Below are 17,797 nucleotides of genomic sequence, written 5' to 3'. Positions count from 1 at the left end.
AATATACTGATACTAAAAGGTTCGTGGAGTATGAATACTTTCACAAGGTACTGTGGATGACTTCTCGCCATGGAGGCTGTTTGGGGTACAGTATTAAACAGAAATACAATGTACCACATAAGAGCTTGAATTAGACTTTGAGAGAGCTTTAGTTGCTAATAGAAAACCTATTTCCATGCAGCAGATGAGAGGACACTGATGAGACAAGTCTTTGGCACGCTGCGGGACACTTACGGAGCTTCAAACGATTCATTAGCCTTCAGCACAAAGAAGACGCTAATTAAAATCCACGGCTGAAGCTCCAGAGCAGCATGCTCTTTAAATAGCATTTCACTCCTTAAATTACCCCATCAGAATCTATTTTTGGGACCTGTATCACATATGTGTTGGCAGTCAGCAGGTTAGGTGAAGTATGGGTCCAATTAATGAGCTCAGTGGAGCAGCACCTTTGAAAAAATACCACTTGGAGTCCAGAGGGGAAAAGGCAGCAGCTTCTATCGCCCGAGGGAGGCCAGGCCAGCGCTGGCGGATGAGGAGCGGGTCGCTCACGCTGCCTTCGGCCGATACCGTCCAGAACCGGCTGCCCCTGAACACCAGTACTGTCTGTTTCTCATCTGGACACACGTAATGACAAGAAATAAAGCATTTTACATTAAAACAGACACAAAATCCAGTCCTTTTGCGCAATATTTCATCTGGACCTCACCCACAGTGATGGCATCAAAGACCCCCTGGCAGTACAGAGGCAGTCCTGGGTTCTGGTTCTGGAGCTCGGTGAACTCCCACTCCTGCAGCGCGGCGTGTAATACCCGTCCAGGCAACCTCACAGGGAGATTATCCAACGGTTTCCCTGAAAGCAGAAGCAAAGCCACCCGTCGGTCAAAGTGAAGGCGTCAGACAGGACAGGAGGAATCCGTCTGATGCCACTTTAATGACAGCGCTGAAAATTCTCAGGACTCTTTGGGTTTGTCTCATTTCCCCTCTGTGTTAGATGCAATTAAAAGGGTTTTATAAATCAGATGCTATGGGAGATCAAACAAGCAGTAAATCCAAGTGGGAGACTAGGAGAATGCTAACATTTAAATTGTTCCTTACAGGATGTGGTGAAGTCGATGTAAACCGATGGATCACGTCGTACAGCGCAGGAAATAAACACAAGACTTTAGATAAAGCACACAGTGGAATCCTGAACAAATCAGTTTCAGTGTAACACTAAAAGGTCTTCTATCCAAGGTCTTTAGGGTTTATAACTTTATAATAGACGCTTGCCTGCAAATGAAGGCATTGAGAACAAAACGAACAGAACAAGGCCACAAGTAAACAATGGCTGCTTGAGCTTGATTATAGTCATTTTGTTGGCAAAGAGTTGGGCAAATATTTGCGTGAGAGTCGGATAAGATCAGCATCCCAATGAACTGAAGGAAGACTGCGGGAAAAATAGATGAATACACACCACAATGGATGGCAGGACAGAGATAAGGTCTGGAAGTCTGACTTCGCTCAAACATAAAAACGCTCTCGTAGACGAAATGTTTTCAGAAACTTTCCTGGTGAAATCATTTTTAAAGCAGTATATTATTTTCCAAAATTCACTCTTTGTTTTAGATGTTTGGATGTTAAGATGTATATGAAATTGTTGAGGAAGTTTCCCAACTCTTAAAGAATGTTGTGCCACGAGAAGAAAAGCTGCAGCGTTTGTGGATACAGTTGCATGATGTGTTCACTGACCATGGGTTGTTGTACTGTTTCTGAGCCCCGAACAGAATAATTTTAATTCTGAATAGACCAGAGACTGAATAACTTTATCATTAAAGGCACCGGTAAGAACTAGATGAGTCTTTTGTTAGCTATGAACATCAGTTATTTTTAATGAGAGGCCCTATCAACATTTTTATAGTCCTATTTGAATAAAATATGTTCAAAGCAACAATTTATTCATCGTATTCCAGGTTAAGAAGACCTTATTAATGCTGACTGATTCATTCTGCCATAAACATGCTTCTCCTGGACCTGCAGGATAGCAGCAAGTCAGAGCAGCAGGAAAGGTTCACTCACAAACACTATTACACCTGGCTGAAGATTTTTCTGCAGCGCCAGCAGTCCTGTCTGTATCTGTGTGAGAAGCTGCTTGACATTTACGTGGGAGCAGCTGCAGAAATTACAGCCACAGGGTAGAAATTAGCACAGATGAGTTTGCGGGGGGAAAAAAATCCAGCTGCAGTTTGCTAAGCTACACCTGAGTGGCAAACAATAAAAATTATTAGGAAGCAAAAAGACAGCAAAATTGTAAAGACTAGTCACTGTATTTTGCTGTTTTTTGAGTAAGTTTGGGTGAGGGATGCTTCTGAATCTAATTCAAGAAGCTGAGAACAAAATGTGTCCAGAGGCTAAGCAGATGGGACTGCTCAGATAAGTAGAAAGGGAGGCATCCAAAGACGGCCTGCCTGCGAGCTTCTCCTGAGCCCAATCTCAAGTTCAGAGCTGCATTATACAAATGACTGTCAGACTGTCCTGCAGGCATGAAGGCATTCCTGCAGAGTGTAGCTGCTGTGCACCTGAGGCTCAGGGTCAAAGCAGAGAAAGATCTCACAGATTCAAGAGCAACGCCTGATCCCGGAGGTGACCAAGGAACTGTGTTTGGTGTGAAAAGACACGATGATGTGTTATTGTTTGTTCCAAATGTTGCAATGAATCCATTTCCCAAGAAGGTGGGAAAAAAACAACAATGCAGAACGACGCATGTGGAAACCTGCCTTTGAACATGCCAGGAGTTACGGCACACTCCCTGGAAACAAAAAACTGTTATACAGACACACGCATAGTCATGAGGAGATACTGCTACAGCAGTCATTTATCACAACAGAGCTGACAGGAACTGCCAGAGAAACGCTGGGTAACGATGAGACACAAACAGGCCTCTGAGTGTGTTAAATGAAGCTCGCAGTATTAAATCTGCGTAAGAGAGGTCAGAGAGTGAACCCCATCCTGCTACAAAGATAAACTCAGCACAGAGAGGGGATGTTGTGGTTTGGATTAGAAGCCGTTCCCATGTTTGCCAGGAATTCAGAAAAACTTCCAGACTGCAGAAAGTCCTCTGCTCTTCGCATCAGGCCTCTCGATTGTTGCATTAAAGTTGTGAGGTTGATTACACAAAGGCTCTGAATGTGTACAATTAATCACTGTGAGCCAAACAGAAGTCAGCTTTCAACTAGTTCTCATTTTCAACCCGTTTGCGAAAACAAGCTCAAAGTGAATTGCCATAAATATGCCGCTTCTGCTCACACCTGATTGACTCCTCACTATATCCCCATTATGGAGTCACAACACAACATGCAGCTTTGATAATATCTAAAAACACAAAAGAGTGCACAAAGTTTAACTTTAAGTCTAACTTATGCTTAAGTATATTGCAGTGCCTAAAGTTGGAATCATTGTCACTGGGATCATTGATGATGAAACACCAAGCTGTGTCCAAGTTTCAACCATCCAGCTCAAGTAGTAGAAGAAGAAATTTATGACCCAGCTGTGTTTACAGCTTTACAATAAATTCTAGCAATTTGTCCACAAAAAGTAGACTCTTTCTGTATCCATGGATACACAAAGAGCTTGTTTTCTATTGCTAGGAGACATTTGTCATATATTATTTATCTACTTATTTTGGAATATGTGTATGTGTGTGTAACTGTAGTGAAAGCTCACTCTAAATTCAAACTTTTGTACCATTACTGTACAGCATACAGTCATTGTAAGGATTTACAGTGTACAGTCATTCCCCTCTGAACAAAAAACCCCCAAAAGGACATTTATATCTAGAATAAATGCATGTAAACCTCTGACATCATCTGTATGCAGCCAGTCGCTGTCTGACCCTTTCTTGCCCAGTCCAATCCTAATTTAATGAGTGGCATTACAAAAGGATTATTCTACACCAGGGTCTCCTCAAAGACAGTCTGCTTTCATAACCGTTATGGGTTCCATCCTTTGTTATGTCCTTGAAGCCAGACAGATTTGTCATTCGGACATTGAATCTCCACCCACCCCACCCTCGCGTCACAGAGCGAACATGTGCTCACCGTACAGCTGCTGCACCGCAAGGATGTCGTCCCAGCTCAGGACCAGGCGGCGGCCCACCTTCCTGTAGTACGGAGACATCAGAGCATGCCGCACGGGGGAGTGCTCCAGGCCCAGAGTGTGTCCGATCTCATGGGCGGTCACCATGAACAAGTTGTGGCCCTTGTGTCCATTCAGCGTCCATCTCTCCGCCATGTCGAAGTGGGCTTCTCCTCTGCGAGGCAGGAAGGCGTGAGCCAACGTCCCACCTGAATGTCAGACATGAGACGGTTGCATATTTACTGCGTTACAGCCGACTGCTGCATCTGCACAGACCGGTTCGTATCTGACTGGTGCTGCAAACTGTTATTGTACAATTTGTTTAACATTAACAAGGGTACAATAGGCTTGAGATTTTTATTTGTTTTTAATTTGTAGCTTCTTATGTGTTTGCTGTTCTAATAAATGGAAACTTTATTTTCCTTAAAGTGAGATCTTAAACACGGAGACACACAAACACACATACGCGCACACAAACACACACCTATCAATTGATGATTTAGAGAGACCAATTAACCTGCGCTGGACTGTGGGAGGAAGTCAGAGCACTTGGAGAAAACCAAAGCATTTGCAGGTTCACTGGTGGTTCCTAGATTTAACGCTGGCTGAAGTTTTTTCTGTCTGTAGAAGTGAGAGAAGCTGCTTGACACCCTGTCTCCCTTTAAAACTAGACTTTCCATTTTTGACCAAGTTTATAATTAGCTTCGTTGGGTTATCCTGAGCATAATGACATAGTTTCCCTACTCTGATACTTTTTCCTACTACTCTCCAATCATGCATTGTCTCCAGATACTGCTGACATTAACTGTAATCCTCCGAGCAGCTGTTAGACTCTATAACCATCGCTGCTCCCACCGAACTCAAGTAGACAACATCTTGGATATTGTCTACTTTTCATGTAATATAAATAGTTTTCTCCTTTAATGCATAAGCACACATGCAGATTATTTACAGCTTTAAAAAATTATTCTACTCAGTTACACAGTCCTTGTATCAGAGTACACTATTTCTGATAACTGAATGTTTAAGTTATGATCTCGTCCTCAAGGTACTGTATGTTATTCTTAATCGTGTTTGTTGTCTGGCTTCATATATTTTTAATAGTCTTATCTTTGTGTGAACCTACATGTCACATTGCTGCTGTTTCATGCAAATTTCCCCAATGTGAGTCAATAAGGGACATTTCTATTCAATTTTTTTGTTGTGAATAAATAAACTGAATCTAAAACTGATTGTAAAGGAAAGGACTGAAGTTACGTTGTGCATTGAGCTCTTTATGCAGGATTAAAAGAGAAAGAGTATGCTAAAGGATTATGCCTGTGTTTGTTATTTGAGGGTCAAGTATCGCTGAGCTGGACTAATTAGGTCTATTTTGTTCCCGGCCTGTAGTCACATGTAATAAATATTTAGCAAGAGTTACTTCTGTGTGCCACTTTGTAGGAATGAGCTCAAACCACACATTAACCTGGTGACTGTACAATGTTATACAGTATATACGTAAACAAATTAATTTGCTTCTTTAATGTTATTTTAGAATAAGGTTACTATGTTTACTGAACAAACTATTAATGATAATAACAATAAATTTGAAATCAAAGTGCCATATTTGTTTTGTTCAGGCTGTGACCCCGACCTGGTCCATCAAAGGCATTACTGGCCCCGTCGTTGTGATCCCCCTCATAAAAAGCCAGCCGAATGTCTGCGGGGCCCTCGGGGGCCTCCCGGAACACCAGGTCAGACACGTTACTCCAAAGCTGGAAAGCAGTTCGCACTGCCAGCCGGACGGAGCCCAGAGACAGGTGGCGCGGCCAGTTCACTATCTGGTAGGTCAGCTGTCGTTTGTACCACTTCTCAGCTGCAAAACAAACAACAATTATGGTAGGTCTGGTCCTTTTTAATGGAAAGGACTGTCCAGAATATATCAAATGGTAAAAAGTAGTAAATCTGTATCTAACTGCCTAGAAGAGTAAGTCATCTACTGAGTGAAACAAACATGTTACAATATAGAAAAATCACCAGAATCCAAAACAAATATTATACAATCAAATAATCACTGACTTAAATAATTTCCCAGGGAAAATATTATTACATTTATTTTAGTTTACCTCCTTTTATGCAAACTGATTGAATTCCTTTATCTATTTGGATTTTGTCACACTTTCTACAACACAATTAACAGAATTTGGAAAACGACTCTTTGTACATGTTTTCTTATTCATATAAAGTTATAGTAGTCAAGTTCTATTGAAGTCTTAATAAATTCATAGGTTTTAACATATTTAAATAATCTTAAGAACATATTCAAGGATTGTGAAAATGCTTGCCTTAAGAGCTGTCACCCCCCCCCGCCCCCAAGTTTCTCTTTCATATAACAATCCAGTGTGAATCTTCAGGAAATGTTTCCTGGAGGTTCCCTGAAGGTAGCCACCTGCTATCGTTCATGTCTTCAATTAAACATTCCTTCTTCAGGCTCCTATTTGAAGAAGATGAACAGGCTGTGTGAAAATCACAGGATGTTACCCATGTCAGCTTCCAGCTGAGTAAACGATCAAAGTCCCGGCTCGACTAAACGTTTGACCTCAACACGAGTCTGTGGTTTCTGCGCTTGGACTTAATTACACATGTCGCTGGCTTCTCACATTTGTTCAGTGACAGAAAAATACAGGGTGAAATGAAACCAATCTTTAATTTACTTGTCGTCTAATCTGTTGTGTCCACACAATTACACAATGTAGCCATGTGGAGTCAAAGCTGATATAAGAGCAAACACTCATTAGGTAATATAAGTGTTTCAGGAGATCCAGCTGCTGGTTTATTCAGAGGAAGGAGGGAAGCATCTTCACAGACGTGCACATGTTCAACTGCTTGTTAACAGAAATAGGAGGACAGTTAAACGCGTGGCAGCAACTCGCTGTGGACATCTGGATGTGGAGGAGTCAACTTGCTAAGGTTTGAGACAAGAATCACGAGAATGAGAAATTAAGAATGAGATCAATCTACACCCAAAACACGATCAAATCTGTAAACAATGTTTCTGACACTTTGTTGAATCTATGCCTCGAAGACCTAAGGCAGCTCTGAAGGTCAAAGAAGGCCCAACACAGTACGGCGAGTCTACATTGATTTTGCACTTCCTCTTAATCCTTTAATACTCGCATCATGCATTTCACCCTAGAGTCCCAAGATTATCCTATTGGAGGTTTTTGTTGTAACAAAGCTTTCAGCGGAAAGTCAGTGAGAGAGACATCACCTGAATGTAACAGCATGTAAACCCTGCAAGGTGAACACTTTCTGAATCTGAACAAAAGGTAGTTTCAACTAAATCTGCTGCAAATTTGCACTTCCGATCGTAACAGGCATTAAGGGTTCGCACATACTTTCTGAAGAGGTAGTTTGTCTATAAATTGGCTTCCTAAATCATGCATGTTTACACTTGTCAAAAATATATTTAAATGCAGATGGGAAACTATTGTTTATGCAAACAGCCTCCTAAGCCCTGCAGAAAGCTTTGTTGAGCCACGTTTACTGTCATTTGCACATTTTCTGAAACAATGCACAGCAGAAAGGGGATGCAAGTGACCCGCAAGAGTTAAATGAGTATTGCACTCTGCAAATTACAGAGAGGCCCAAACAACACCCCGGAGACTGGAAAATATCTGGATATCTAAAGTCATTAAGGCATGGGTTTGGCAGTGACATCAGTTTGTGTTTCCTTATGAGTAAATACACAAACAAAGACTGTGTCTTAGCAGCAACATGTGTTGGATTGCAGATATTTTGAGTCTTAAAACTATTCAATAGGAGAACTGGTAGTACTCAAGAAAGGTTTGTAAAAGTGATGCTGGATGTTAAAAGAAGGGAATTGTTCCTTTAGAGGTGCCATTGTGGCCCACGTGTTCTCCAGTAAAAGACGATCAAAGAGAAAAACTCCACATTTTCAGTCTCTTTTCTAAGCTCTCAAAAGACTGACTTGCATTCAGCCTGCAGCCAGACAGCCTGCAGCCAGACAGCATGCACCGGTCTGCATCCTGAGCTTGGACTCCTCACCATCCCAGACCTCCACAGCACAACTGGTCCCCCGAGAACTTTGGACGAGCCAGGAAGTACAACACACAAAACATTCCAAGACTTCCCTTATGGAAGCAATTACCACGGTGCCCAATATGGCTGAGGTGCAGAAGGGAGCGAGATCGTCCGATAGCTGAAGTTATTGTTGTTATTGTGATGGGGCAGAGGGAGTTTGCTTGCAAGCAGCGTTAAGAAACAAGATTTCTCTGACTGCAAGGCCAAACTGTTCAGACTCCGAGGACACATCAGGAGGGTGTTTTGTCTGGGCACCGAGAGTTGATTAAATGTGAGAATTCAAGCAACACTTTAGTAAGAGACCAATGTGCATTTAGGCAAAAATATGACAAAAAGTTATTTCTGAAGTGTAGCTGGAGTCTTCATATTACCAGATTTTTGTCCCTTTTTGTGCACATTTGACTGTTGTGCCAAAAACATTTGCTTTCCTTGATATCCTAAGTTTATTGTCATTAATAGATTCATCCAGTTAGATGGAGTCCTGCTGCAGGAGAAGCTCACAAGTGCTGGAGGGATCATCTTAATAGACGAGTAAACAGAATTAGCAAAATATGCATTTATTACCACTGATATAATCAACGTAAAACACAATATATATTCACTATCGAATATATATATTCGATAGTGAATATATAAAGACATAAGGGATGACTCAGGACTTTTGAACAGGACTACATATCGTTCAGTCCACATCGTAAAGGACACACCTCTGAATAACATGCACACACCTAGTGTGCTTTCATCGCTCGTGAGCCAGGAAGAATGTGAGTTCTGTAAATATTCAACATTCTTCAGGCTGAGGTTTGCTCTTTAATTTCCTGGAAGCTCGGAGCCAGCCAGCCATGTTCCTTCTTGACAAGATCACACCACAGCGGAGAGGATCTGCCTTATCTTAGTATTAATGCAGCTGTCAGCTTCATCTGACAGTGTCTGCAACAGAAGAAATATCCTTGTTCTTCAAATATCAACTTCAAATACCAAGAGCAAATGTATTTTCCTAGTATTTTTGTCAACAACAGTATATATTTGATTACTTTCCATAGCTATACATGTTTGCAAACATATGGTGCAGACAAAGTGAGAGTGTGAAAACGCCAGTAGAAAAGGCACCAAGTTCAGAGGCTTATAAAAAAAACCTTAAATCAGAAAGTTTAATTTTCTAAGATTAGGATCAAGTGTTCTCCCAAATAAATCACTCTTTGATAACATATATCATAGTATTTTTGAGTGACAAACTCTAGAAATCTTGACAGAAATCAAACTTTGCAAAACAAAAAAGTGTTGTAATGCACACTGGAGGCAAAGTGAAAGACCATCATTAAACAGAAAACAGACTACCATGAGTAAGGATATCTTATCTTAAAGCACAGAACATCACTGCCAGTGAACTCGTTTTGGGGGTTTTTTTTATTTATTTTTTGGTTCTGCTTAAACTTTTGGTCATAATATACAAAATCTTCACTTTAAGAAATCAATGAGACCCAAAAAAAGAGGAGATGGGACATGGATACAAGTAATTTAAGTGACATAGTGATAAAAATACAAAAAAACAGACACTAAGGTATTTAGATATAAAATAGTGTAAATAATGAAACCAATTGAAAGAAACCAAACAATTCACATACCAAATAGAAAGGTAATTGGGATTTTCTGAATAAAATATATTTCTAGTAAAATAAATTAATCTATCATAAAATCCAAACGTTTATTTGTGATTTCTTTTCCTTGTTACTTTTGGGGTGAACTTAATAGTATTTTAAATTGTGTGTGATTCATTTGTTGCTGGAGTGGCATAGAAATACAGTACCTGCCCAAATTATAAAAATATATCTTATTATTGCCAGCTACTGGTATATCCGGTTCTTCAAATTATCACTCTAACGGTGGTTTCGTTTGGAGCTTGATACACTCAGTTACCGTTAGTTAGTTTGATAAGTGTTGTAGTCTGAAATGATATTATTATTCTAATTAAAGGCTCCTTGTGTGAACCAGAGAATCAAAGATCCCAAATGAGTATTTTAATTCCAACCATTACAACTGTTGTGTTAGCTTAAAGTAACTTTTTGGGGCCACACTACATATTCTTGGAAATATAAGCAGTACACGGACTTATCTGTCTGTCACAAGATGTGAAAAATGGTATCCTCAAAATAATACTTTTGAAGCTCAAAGGTAAATCTCCATTATTTAAACACGGACTAATTGCTTGAAAAAAGTGAGACTTCTAGCTGTTTCCATTCACCTTTTTTTTTTAAACCATCAAATCAGAGTTACTGAGATGGACAGGATTTAAACATGCATCAGAGTGAAAATGTCATAGCAACCAGAGCAGAAATTGCATCTCAGTAAGAAATTAGTTCCTGAAGACTGCCAGAATTGATTTTTGTAATAATGTAGTCATAAGTGGACATGATGCCACAGACGTCCTTATCCTCACTGGACGAATCAACGTAGGAATTTTCACCCTATGCACTCATATTTGAACTGCAGACTCTGCTATCAGTTCTCTAATGATACACATTGTATTACATATTGAATCCCATAATTTAGGGCTTTAATTGTAACCATATCACTCTGTGGAAACACTGGCCTGTTTTTTTTTTTTGTATACATTTCTCACCATGCAATATGACATTTCTATTGTGATACTGAATGGTGATAATCTTGACTCTTAGTGTAAGTCAAGATCAGTTAATAAAAACTTTGTCTGAGAGGTTTAACCTGAAGGTGTGAAGGAATCTGCTACGCATTATGTCTCGGGCTAAAATAGAAACACTTCGATAGCATCCAAAACAGTGAGATATAAGCCCATTCTGCCTGTCTGATTTGGGGCCTCTAACGGGCAACCAGTTCAGCAAACAACACAATCCTGTCTCTGAGTTATGTACATGTTTACCAGAGGGAACACTTCAGGTACTGACATGAAGAAGCAGCACCAAACATCGGCTGCCACTGCAGCGACTGCATTCCCCAAACATTAACTAACGCTGTCAGAGACATGGAGGTATGCAGAGGCTTTGCACCTCATCGGGTTGGAGGCGTGAGCAGCCAGAGAGGGAGTAGGTTGAGTTAGGGCAACGTTTTGCTTCTGGGATGTTGAAAATTTGAATTCACAGACAGACCTTCTCCAGCTGTAGATTGAGCCAGATAGTGTGGGGGGGGAAGCCTGTGAAGAAAACTGCAACAGTTATTTCTTGAGTTTGTGTTCGGCTATCGCGTTTCCATCAGCTGGAAATAAATTACACCCTTTACTACCGCATGGAGATTTTCTCTAAATCACCCCAAACAGAGAGGGGGAGAGCCAGAACTCAATTAGTAAAAAAAAAAAAAAAGTTTGGCAGAACTCGGCTACACTCTTTAGACATCAATAAACACAGCAGCAGGAAATGGTGATAATCTGTCATTTGTCACAGCGAGAGACGGCAGTTAGAGAGCACAGCTTACAATATCAGTGAGGAGCGTTCATCCACTCATCATGCACAATAATGTACAATTAACCTGGAGCTTTTAAAGACATATTTGAAATGCTCTTTGCAGTGCGGAACCACTATGAAACAAAAAACCTTCAGTCATTCCTAAAAAAAAAAACGTGTGCAGAAGTTTATATTTATTGTGGATTTTGTGTATTCCAAACAAGGCAGGGATTACTGTCTGCAGTTATGGCTCATGTATTCATATTCACTCCCAGTAATTAGTGGATAAATGCCCTGTTGAAAGGTGCAATTTAACCAACACACACAATGTGGACAACAATAAGCTTCTGGGATCATTTAACAACTCCTCTTGTCATTATTGGTGGAGATTATTTAAATTAGGTGGTTTCTTGACAGCCTTTTAATCGCAGCCCAACATTTGAGTTGAGGTTGGTGCCGACCGGGAAGCAAAATGTCAGTCTTTCATTATCCACCTCAAAGCCAGCTTAACGTGTGTTTGGAATCGTTTTTCAGTTGCAGTTCATTCAAGGTGAAGTTAAGCTAGTTATAGGTAGTCTTCCATCTTTATTCTCCCATCTGTTCAAGCAATGCAGCACTCCTACTTCTAGGGTTGCGGCATAATACTGCCACTACCATGCAGTATCATACATGGTAGTGCACGATACTGCATGATACTGCACCACTTTGGATTGAAAGTCTCAACTTGACTCATCCAAACGCACATTTTTTGTATTTTAGACAAACAGCTGCATCTTTATCTCATCTGCCCAATAAAATCTTCCTCCTGAAGACATTTTTTTTTTCATCCGTGTGGATAGCTACGAACTTCCATGAAAGTGTCGATTTCAGAGGAAGTGAACCTTCATGTAAGTGAACCTGACATAACGGTTCACTGACATCGGCCTTTATGTCAGTGATGAAGAAAATGTTGATAGTGGCCTGGTGTTTTGTTGTTTTCAGTTTATTATAGACCTGAACCAATTTGGTGCCCATTTTGTCCATTAACATCATCATTCATTTTCCTTTCATCTGTAGATGCAACAAAATGAACATTGTTTAAATGGATAAATCAGACTAACATTAAGCTTTTGGAATAACTGTCCTAAAGTATCCCCTTTGGCCCTGCTTAAAGCAAATAAAATACTGAAAGTCCTGTCTTTGCCAGAAACCAACCGTCTCAAATTAACTTCACCATTACTGATAAGAAGAGTGACCCCACCCCCAAACAGAATTTTACCAGAACCACTCTGAAGGTAAAAATATGTAAGTTGTCAATGCGCAACTTGCTAAGGAAAATTAAGCAAAATATTACTGGAGGTATTTCTCCCTGGAGCTAAGAATCTACTGCTGTGTTTGAAAAACCTTGCATTTCTCAAAAATCACAGAAACACTGATCAAACAGGGTTAATGACTCCTTGAGGGAAGAAATCTGTAGACTTTCCCAGGATAGAGAAAATGGCTGAACAACTCTGTTTCCAAAACAAGGTGAGACAGCAGATTAAATGTAAATAAAAGCAGTGTTTCATTCTTTTTTTCTGAAGAGTTTCATGTTGCAGATTTGAAGTTAAGAATAAGTTTTCATGGCTGTGACAGAATCAGATTTAAAGCTATGAGCCATTATCTGTTGTCTTAACAAATCAGTGAAAACGACTTATGTAATGTTTGATGAAACACTGAAATTATATAAAACATTTTGAAGGAATATTAATTTTAAGTTGGCAAACTCTATGCACAATCTTCACTGCTAAACACCTTTCTTTTTTTTTTTATAAAATCAGTTATGAGAGTCATGAGATGTTGCAGCACTTTCAACAGCATGAAACAATTTTTCAGGTCCTTTCTTGTCCCGGTCTTATCTTGTTTTGAGACCTCAATTGAGCATATAGTTTAAAAAAAAGTTTGACAGATTAAGATGAGTATTAGCATTAAATGAATCCCTGCTGTGTTTTGTTGAAAATATTTCACAAAGAACGATTCATTTGTGGCATGATTGCTGCTAAACGCCAGAAGCTTTTCAGTCGGTATCTAGCGGCTTTATTTACAACCCTCAACTCTGTTTAGTGCTTTATTAAGGTGGGACCTCCCAGTTAACTGTTGGTCTGTTTAAAACCAAAAAAGGACACACACACACACACACCTCCAGAGAACAGATCTTTATCTTCTTAGATATTCTACATAAACATGCCTCTAATTCTTCACCAGTATCACATCTCAAAGGTTTGAAGATTTAACAAATTACCTTGGTCTGCAGAGCGCCTCCTGCGGTGCTGCAGTTGTCTTTTCCCAGTAAAGATGACATTCACCCTCTGGGCCCAGACCTGTTGGCTGCCCTCGTCTGACACCCCACAGCGGGGCTCTGCCATCTGCCTCAAGGTGGCGCTGTCAAGTTGCCCTGTGATGGGGAGACGGGAGAGCCACTGGTACTCTCTGCAGAGAGAGGAAACCACTTCTCAGTGTTGGAAATGCAATCATTAGGCCATCAATGTGCAAATCACAAAGCAAATCTATCTAAGCTGTCATGGTGGGCAAAGTTTTCTACTCTGCTCTGGGTTGGTAGCACAGAGAGGTTCGTAATATTCCTGAATGGCTCAGAGAGGGTTCGGGACATGATCCCAGTGCAGACATGGGGGAGTGTTTTACGGCCCTGTGGTGTCATGCAGTCCTGAGGCCGGTCCCACTCCAGGCAAACCCTCACACTGATGAGGAGCACCGAACAAGAGCAGCGGCTCGAACGCAGGTGCAACGAAATGACAAACTCTCATACACTCATTAGAGACCCAACTTTAACATCACTCACCTGACAGCTGATTGCACTTCAACTGCATTGTGAATCTGGTGCTCATGATGGAGATACCCATACTTCTCCAGAAAATCCTGCAACGGCAGAAACAATTATTCTGTTTGCCAATGTAATTACTTATGATGTTTTAGTTTTTACTTAAAGTAAATCAATAAGAATATACATCACGACAGACATGTGATAAATATCAATACATAATACGTGTGATTGAATATTCAATACTTTCACTGGACTCCAATCCAGAACAGCACAGCATTCTGGGAGATATTGGCAGAGGAAAGGCTTTAGCTGCCTAAATATTTCACAAAAAAAACATGATTTGAAGTGGCGTCATTCCCGTCGCTTGGCGCCCTAGAGAGCACACCAACATCTCTAGCCATACACAGAAGTTGGTTGGTGTCATCAACTAACTCACTCTTGCTCTGGTAACCTAGCAACAACCTGTTGAGTAACTTGCCGGCAGCAGTTACGAGCACCATTTGTCATAACTGCTTAAAAACAATGACATGGAGTGAAAACTGGATAAAACAGGAAAGGCCATGACATCAGTTCAGATGTTTAAAACAAAAAAAACTAATCAATAATTATCGATATCGACTGATATCAAACTTTTATACCGTAACATGTTTTTCAGCCCTAAATAACACGCACATTTTTTTGTTGTTGTTGTTGATCCACAGTATATTATTTGATATCTTCATAAAAGGGACCACCCGTACACCTAAAAACCCCCGAGGTGTCCCTAAAATCCAGAGGTATTATTTGGAAAGTATTTCCTCCAAAGAGGGAACTCAAGAGGAGCTCCAGAGTTTGACACAAAGGATACATGTTTCAAATGACGCCACGGGGAACAAGACAACAGATGTTGCATGCGGGGTTATGATTGACCATAATTTGATAGCTATAGGTGCATGCAGGAGATTTCATGTTCAGACAACTGCAGCCACAACAGTGATTACAGATGTACAGGAGCTGGAGGAGGAAATGAGAATCAGGGAATATGACACATAAGTGTTATGGAAACCAGGAGTGTGAAAGCTTCTTTGTTCCACATGAGACACAAAAATGTCAGGAGGTTTTGCTCCAAGATGAGAGTGAGATTAGCTCTCTCTGCCCCTGTCTATAAGCAGAGTGATACAAATTAATCACTCTATATCGCTATATCACTTTATTTCTACTATACACTTACCATCAATTCTGGGACAAAAGATTGACTTTGATGAAAAGCAATATCTGAAATTTTGTCTGTGCATTTAAACTGAAAAGCAGTGTGTGTGTCTTATGATTTTATTGGTATAATTTACTTACTATTTGTCTCATCATAATTACAAACTGGACTTTTATTAGATTTTCTGTGATCAACCAACACAAACTGGTGCATAACTCTTGGGTAAATAATGCAAAGTTGTATATACATGCATACATATACAAATATAGTGTATCCATTTGTATTCAGCCCCCCTTAGTCAAAGCTTTTCCCATCTACATTTTGCTGCAATTAAAGCAAAACGTCTGTTGGGGTATCATTTGTGGATATAATTTTTTAAGTCTTGCCACAGGTTCTCTATTGGATTTAGGTCTCGACTTTGAGTTATTCAGCCAGTGTATGCTGCAGTCTAGGTTTTTCTGTTGTAGCTCTGACTGTGTTTGTGGCCGTTGTCCTGATGGGAGGTGAACCTGCATCTCAATCCCGAGTCTTTTGCAGACTTTTACAGGTTTTCTTGCCAACTTAGTGAATTCTAGAGGCAGCTGTTGAGCCGGATTTTATTTATGGGTTTCAAAGAGTAGAAAGAGATAAATTAAAATGCAGTCTACATTTTTCAGATTTTTATTTGAAAGCCAGGTATTATTTTCTCCCACTAATAACTGTTTGCGATTTTGTCCTAGTCTATCAAACATTTCGAGACAACATGTTTGTAATTGCAATGGTTCATAAAATGAAAACGTTCAAGGGGTATGAACAAATTTTGATAAAGTTTTTGTGCGTGTTTATAGTTTATCAATGTCATTCCCTGCGTCTAACTATTTTTTTCATACCTAACTTTAAAAAGTGCTATAAATGGTTTGATTGGTTGATTAATTTGTCGATTCACCTCCCGGAATATTGCTAATTGTGCAAGAAATCTGGTACACATGAACAAACGTTGTTGCATGCAACAATGCTCTTTGGTACATTTGTTTCTAAGGGAGTCTGAATTTTAACTGCATGCCACGTCCTGATGTTGCTCTAAACACTACAGCTGTAGCATTCACAAATCCCTCTGAGTTGATACTTTACCAGACATTTAATGGAACATTTACTGTAGATATAAAACTTATTTTTTTCTTCTGATTTAAAGCAACAAATAAGTATGTAGGAAAGTACATCATGCTCTCTGTTAGGCAGCACTGTGAAGCATCTGTGGTGATGTGTGCCTGTTTGTCTTCCAAAACTTGTATACTGCTCAAAAAAATAAAGGGAACACTTTACGTGTTAAACACCTGTTTAAGTGTTCCCTTTATTTTTTTGAGCAGTGTACAATCCTTGATACAATCAAGCGATTTTCAATAAAAAATCTGATGCATTCTGTCAGTAAGCTAATTATAGATTAGCTGAGTCTTTTAAATTTTCTGAAAAAAGAATCAAAACCAAATTGTAAAATAAACAGCAAAGGTTCGTCACACACAAAATCAACTGTTCTCCACAATTCCCAAACCTAAATCCTAAAGAAAACCTGTTGAGTTGAATAAAATTGTCCTACTGTCTGAAGAGACAAAGGAGAAAGTAGCAAGCCATAATTGTGCCACATGAAATTTTGTGAAAAACATTTAATTTCCTCAACCAGTCACAAAAAATTGTCCAATAAAGGTTAGATTTTTCTGCTTTTTTGAGACTGTGCAACGTTTGAAAGATTTTTTTTTTTACATTTAGTGTCAAAAAAATATGGTCAACCTTGTGTTCCTCCAGGGCGAAAATCAAATTAGTGAGGTGAATTCCCATCGCCTCCTTAAGCAGATTTCAAATGTAAAACTTTTCCCCTTAAAGAAGTTAGAGATTTTTTTTTTTTTTCCATACAATGAATTTGCTTTCAGTAAACAAATTTCAACATTACATGGGTCATCGGGTGAGTGAGAGTTCAGTTCAGTACCTCTGGAGCCAGGAGCAGCGGTGATCCCCGGGCGGTGTTGGCGGCCAGCAGCGCTGTCACAGCCAGGACCCAGACCCTCATGTCCCGCCCGGAGGTCGGCGGCTCATGGCGGGATGAGCACACCGTCAGCACAGCGCGCATTTCTGCTCAACGCCCGCTGGTCTCCTCATGGTTAAATATGCTGTCAGTCCCAGAGAGCTCACACAGCTGATCTGCATCCCTGACAGCCGCTCTGAGCGCTG

At 40.0% G+C, this 17,797-nt stretch overlaps 1 protein-coding gene across 1 annotated transcript in view; it reads right to left on the bottom strand.

Annotated features, from left to right (window-relative positions):
* The window catches only part of mmp28 (matrix metallopeptidase 28), a 19,761-nt gene extending 1,964 nt beyond the window's left edge, over positions 1-17,797 (bottom strand). The window contains exons 1-7 of the mRNA XM_028044878.1: positions 17,556-17,797; positions 14,425-14,501; positions 13,867-14,054; positions 5,744-5,965; positions 4,074-4,319; positions 707-850; positions 447-614 (exon numbers count right to left, since the gene is read on the bottom strand). Coding sequence (XP_027900679.1) covers positions 447-614; positions 707-850; positions 4,074-4,319; positions 5,744-5,965; positions 13,867-14,054; positions 14,425-14,501; positions 17,556-17,696 — 1,186 coding nt within the window. The 5' untranslated portion in view covers positions 17,697-17,797. The remainder of the gene's footprint in view (positions 1-446; positions 615-706; positions 851-4,073; positions 4,320-5,743; positions 5,966-13,866; positions 14,055-14,424; positions 14,502-17,555) is intronic.

Source organism: Xiphophorus couchianus, chromosome 18 (genome assembly GCF_001444195.1).
Source record: "Xiphophorus couchianus chromosome 18, X_couchianus-1.0, whole genome shotgun sequence".
Taxonomy (NCBI): Eukaryota; Metazoa; Chordata; class Actinopteri; order Cyprinodontiformes; family Poeciliidae; genus Xiphophorus; species Xiphophorus couchianus.
Note: the sequence above shows the minus strand (reverse complement) of the source record. Positions and strands in the feature narration are given on the sequence as shown.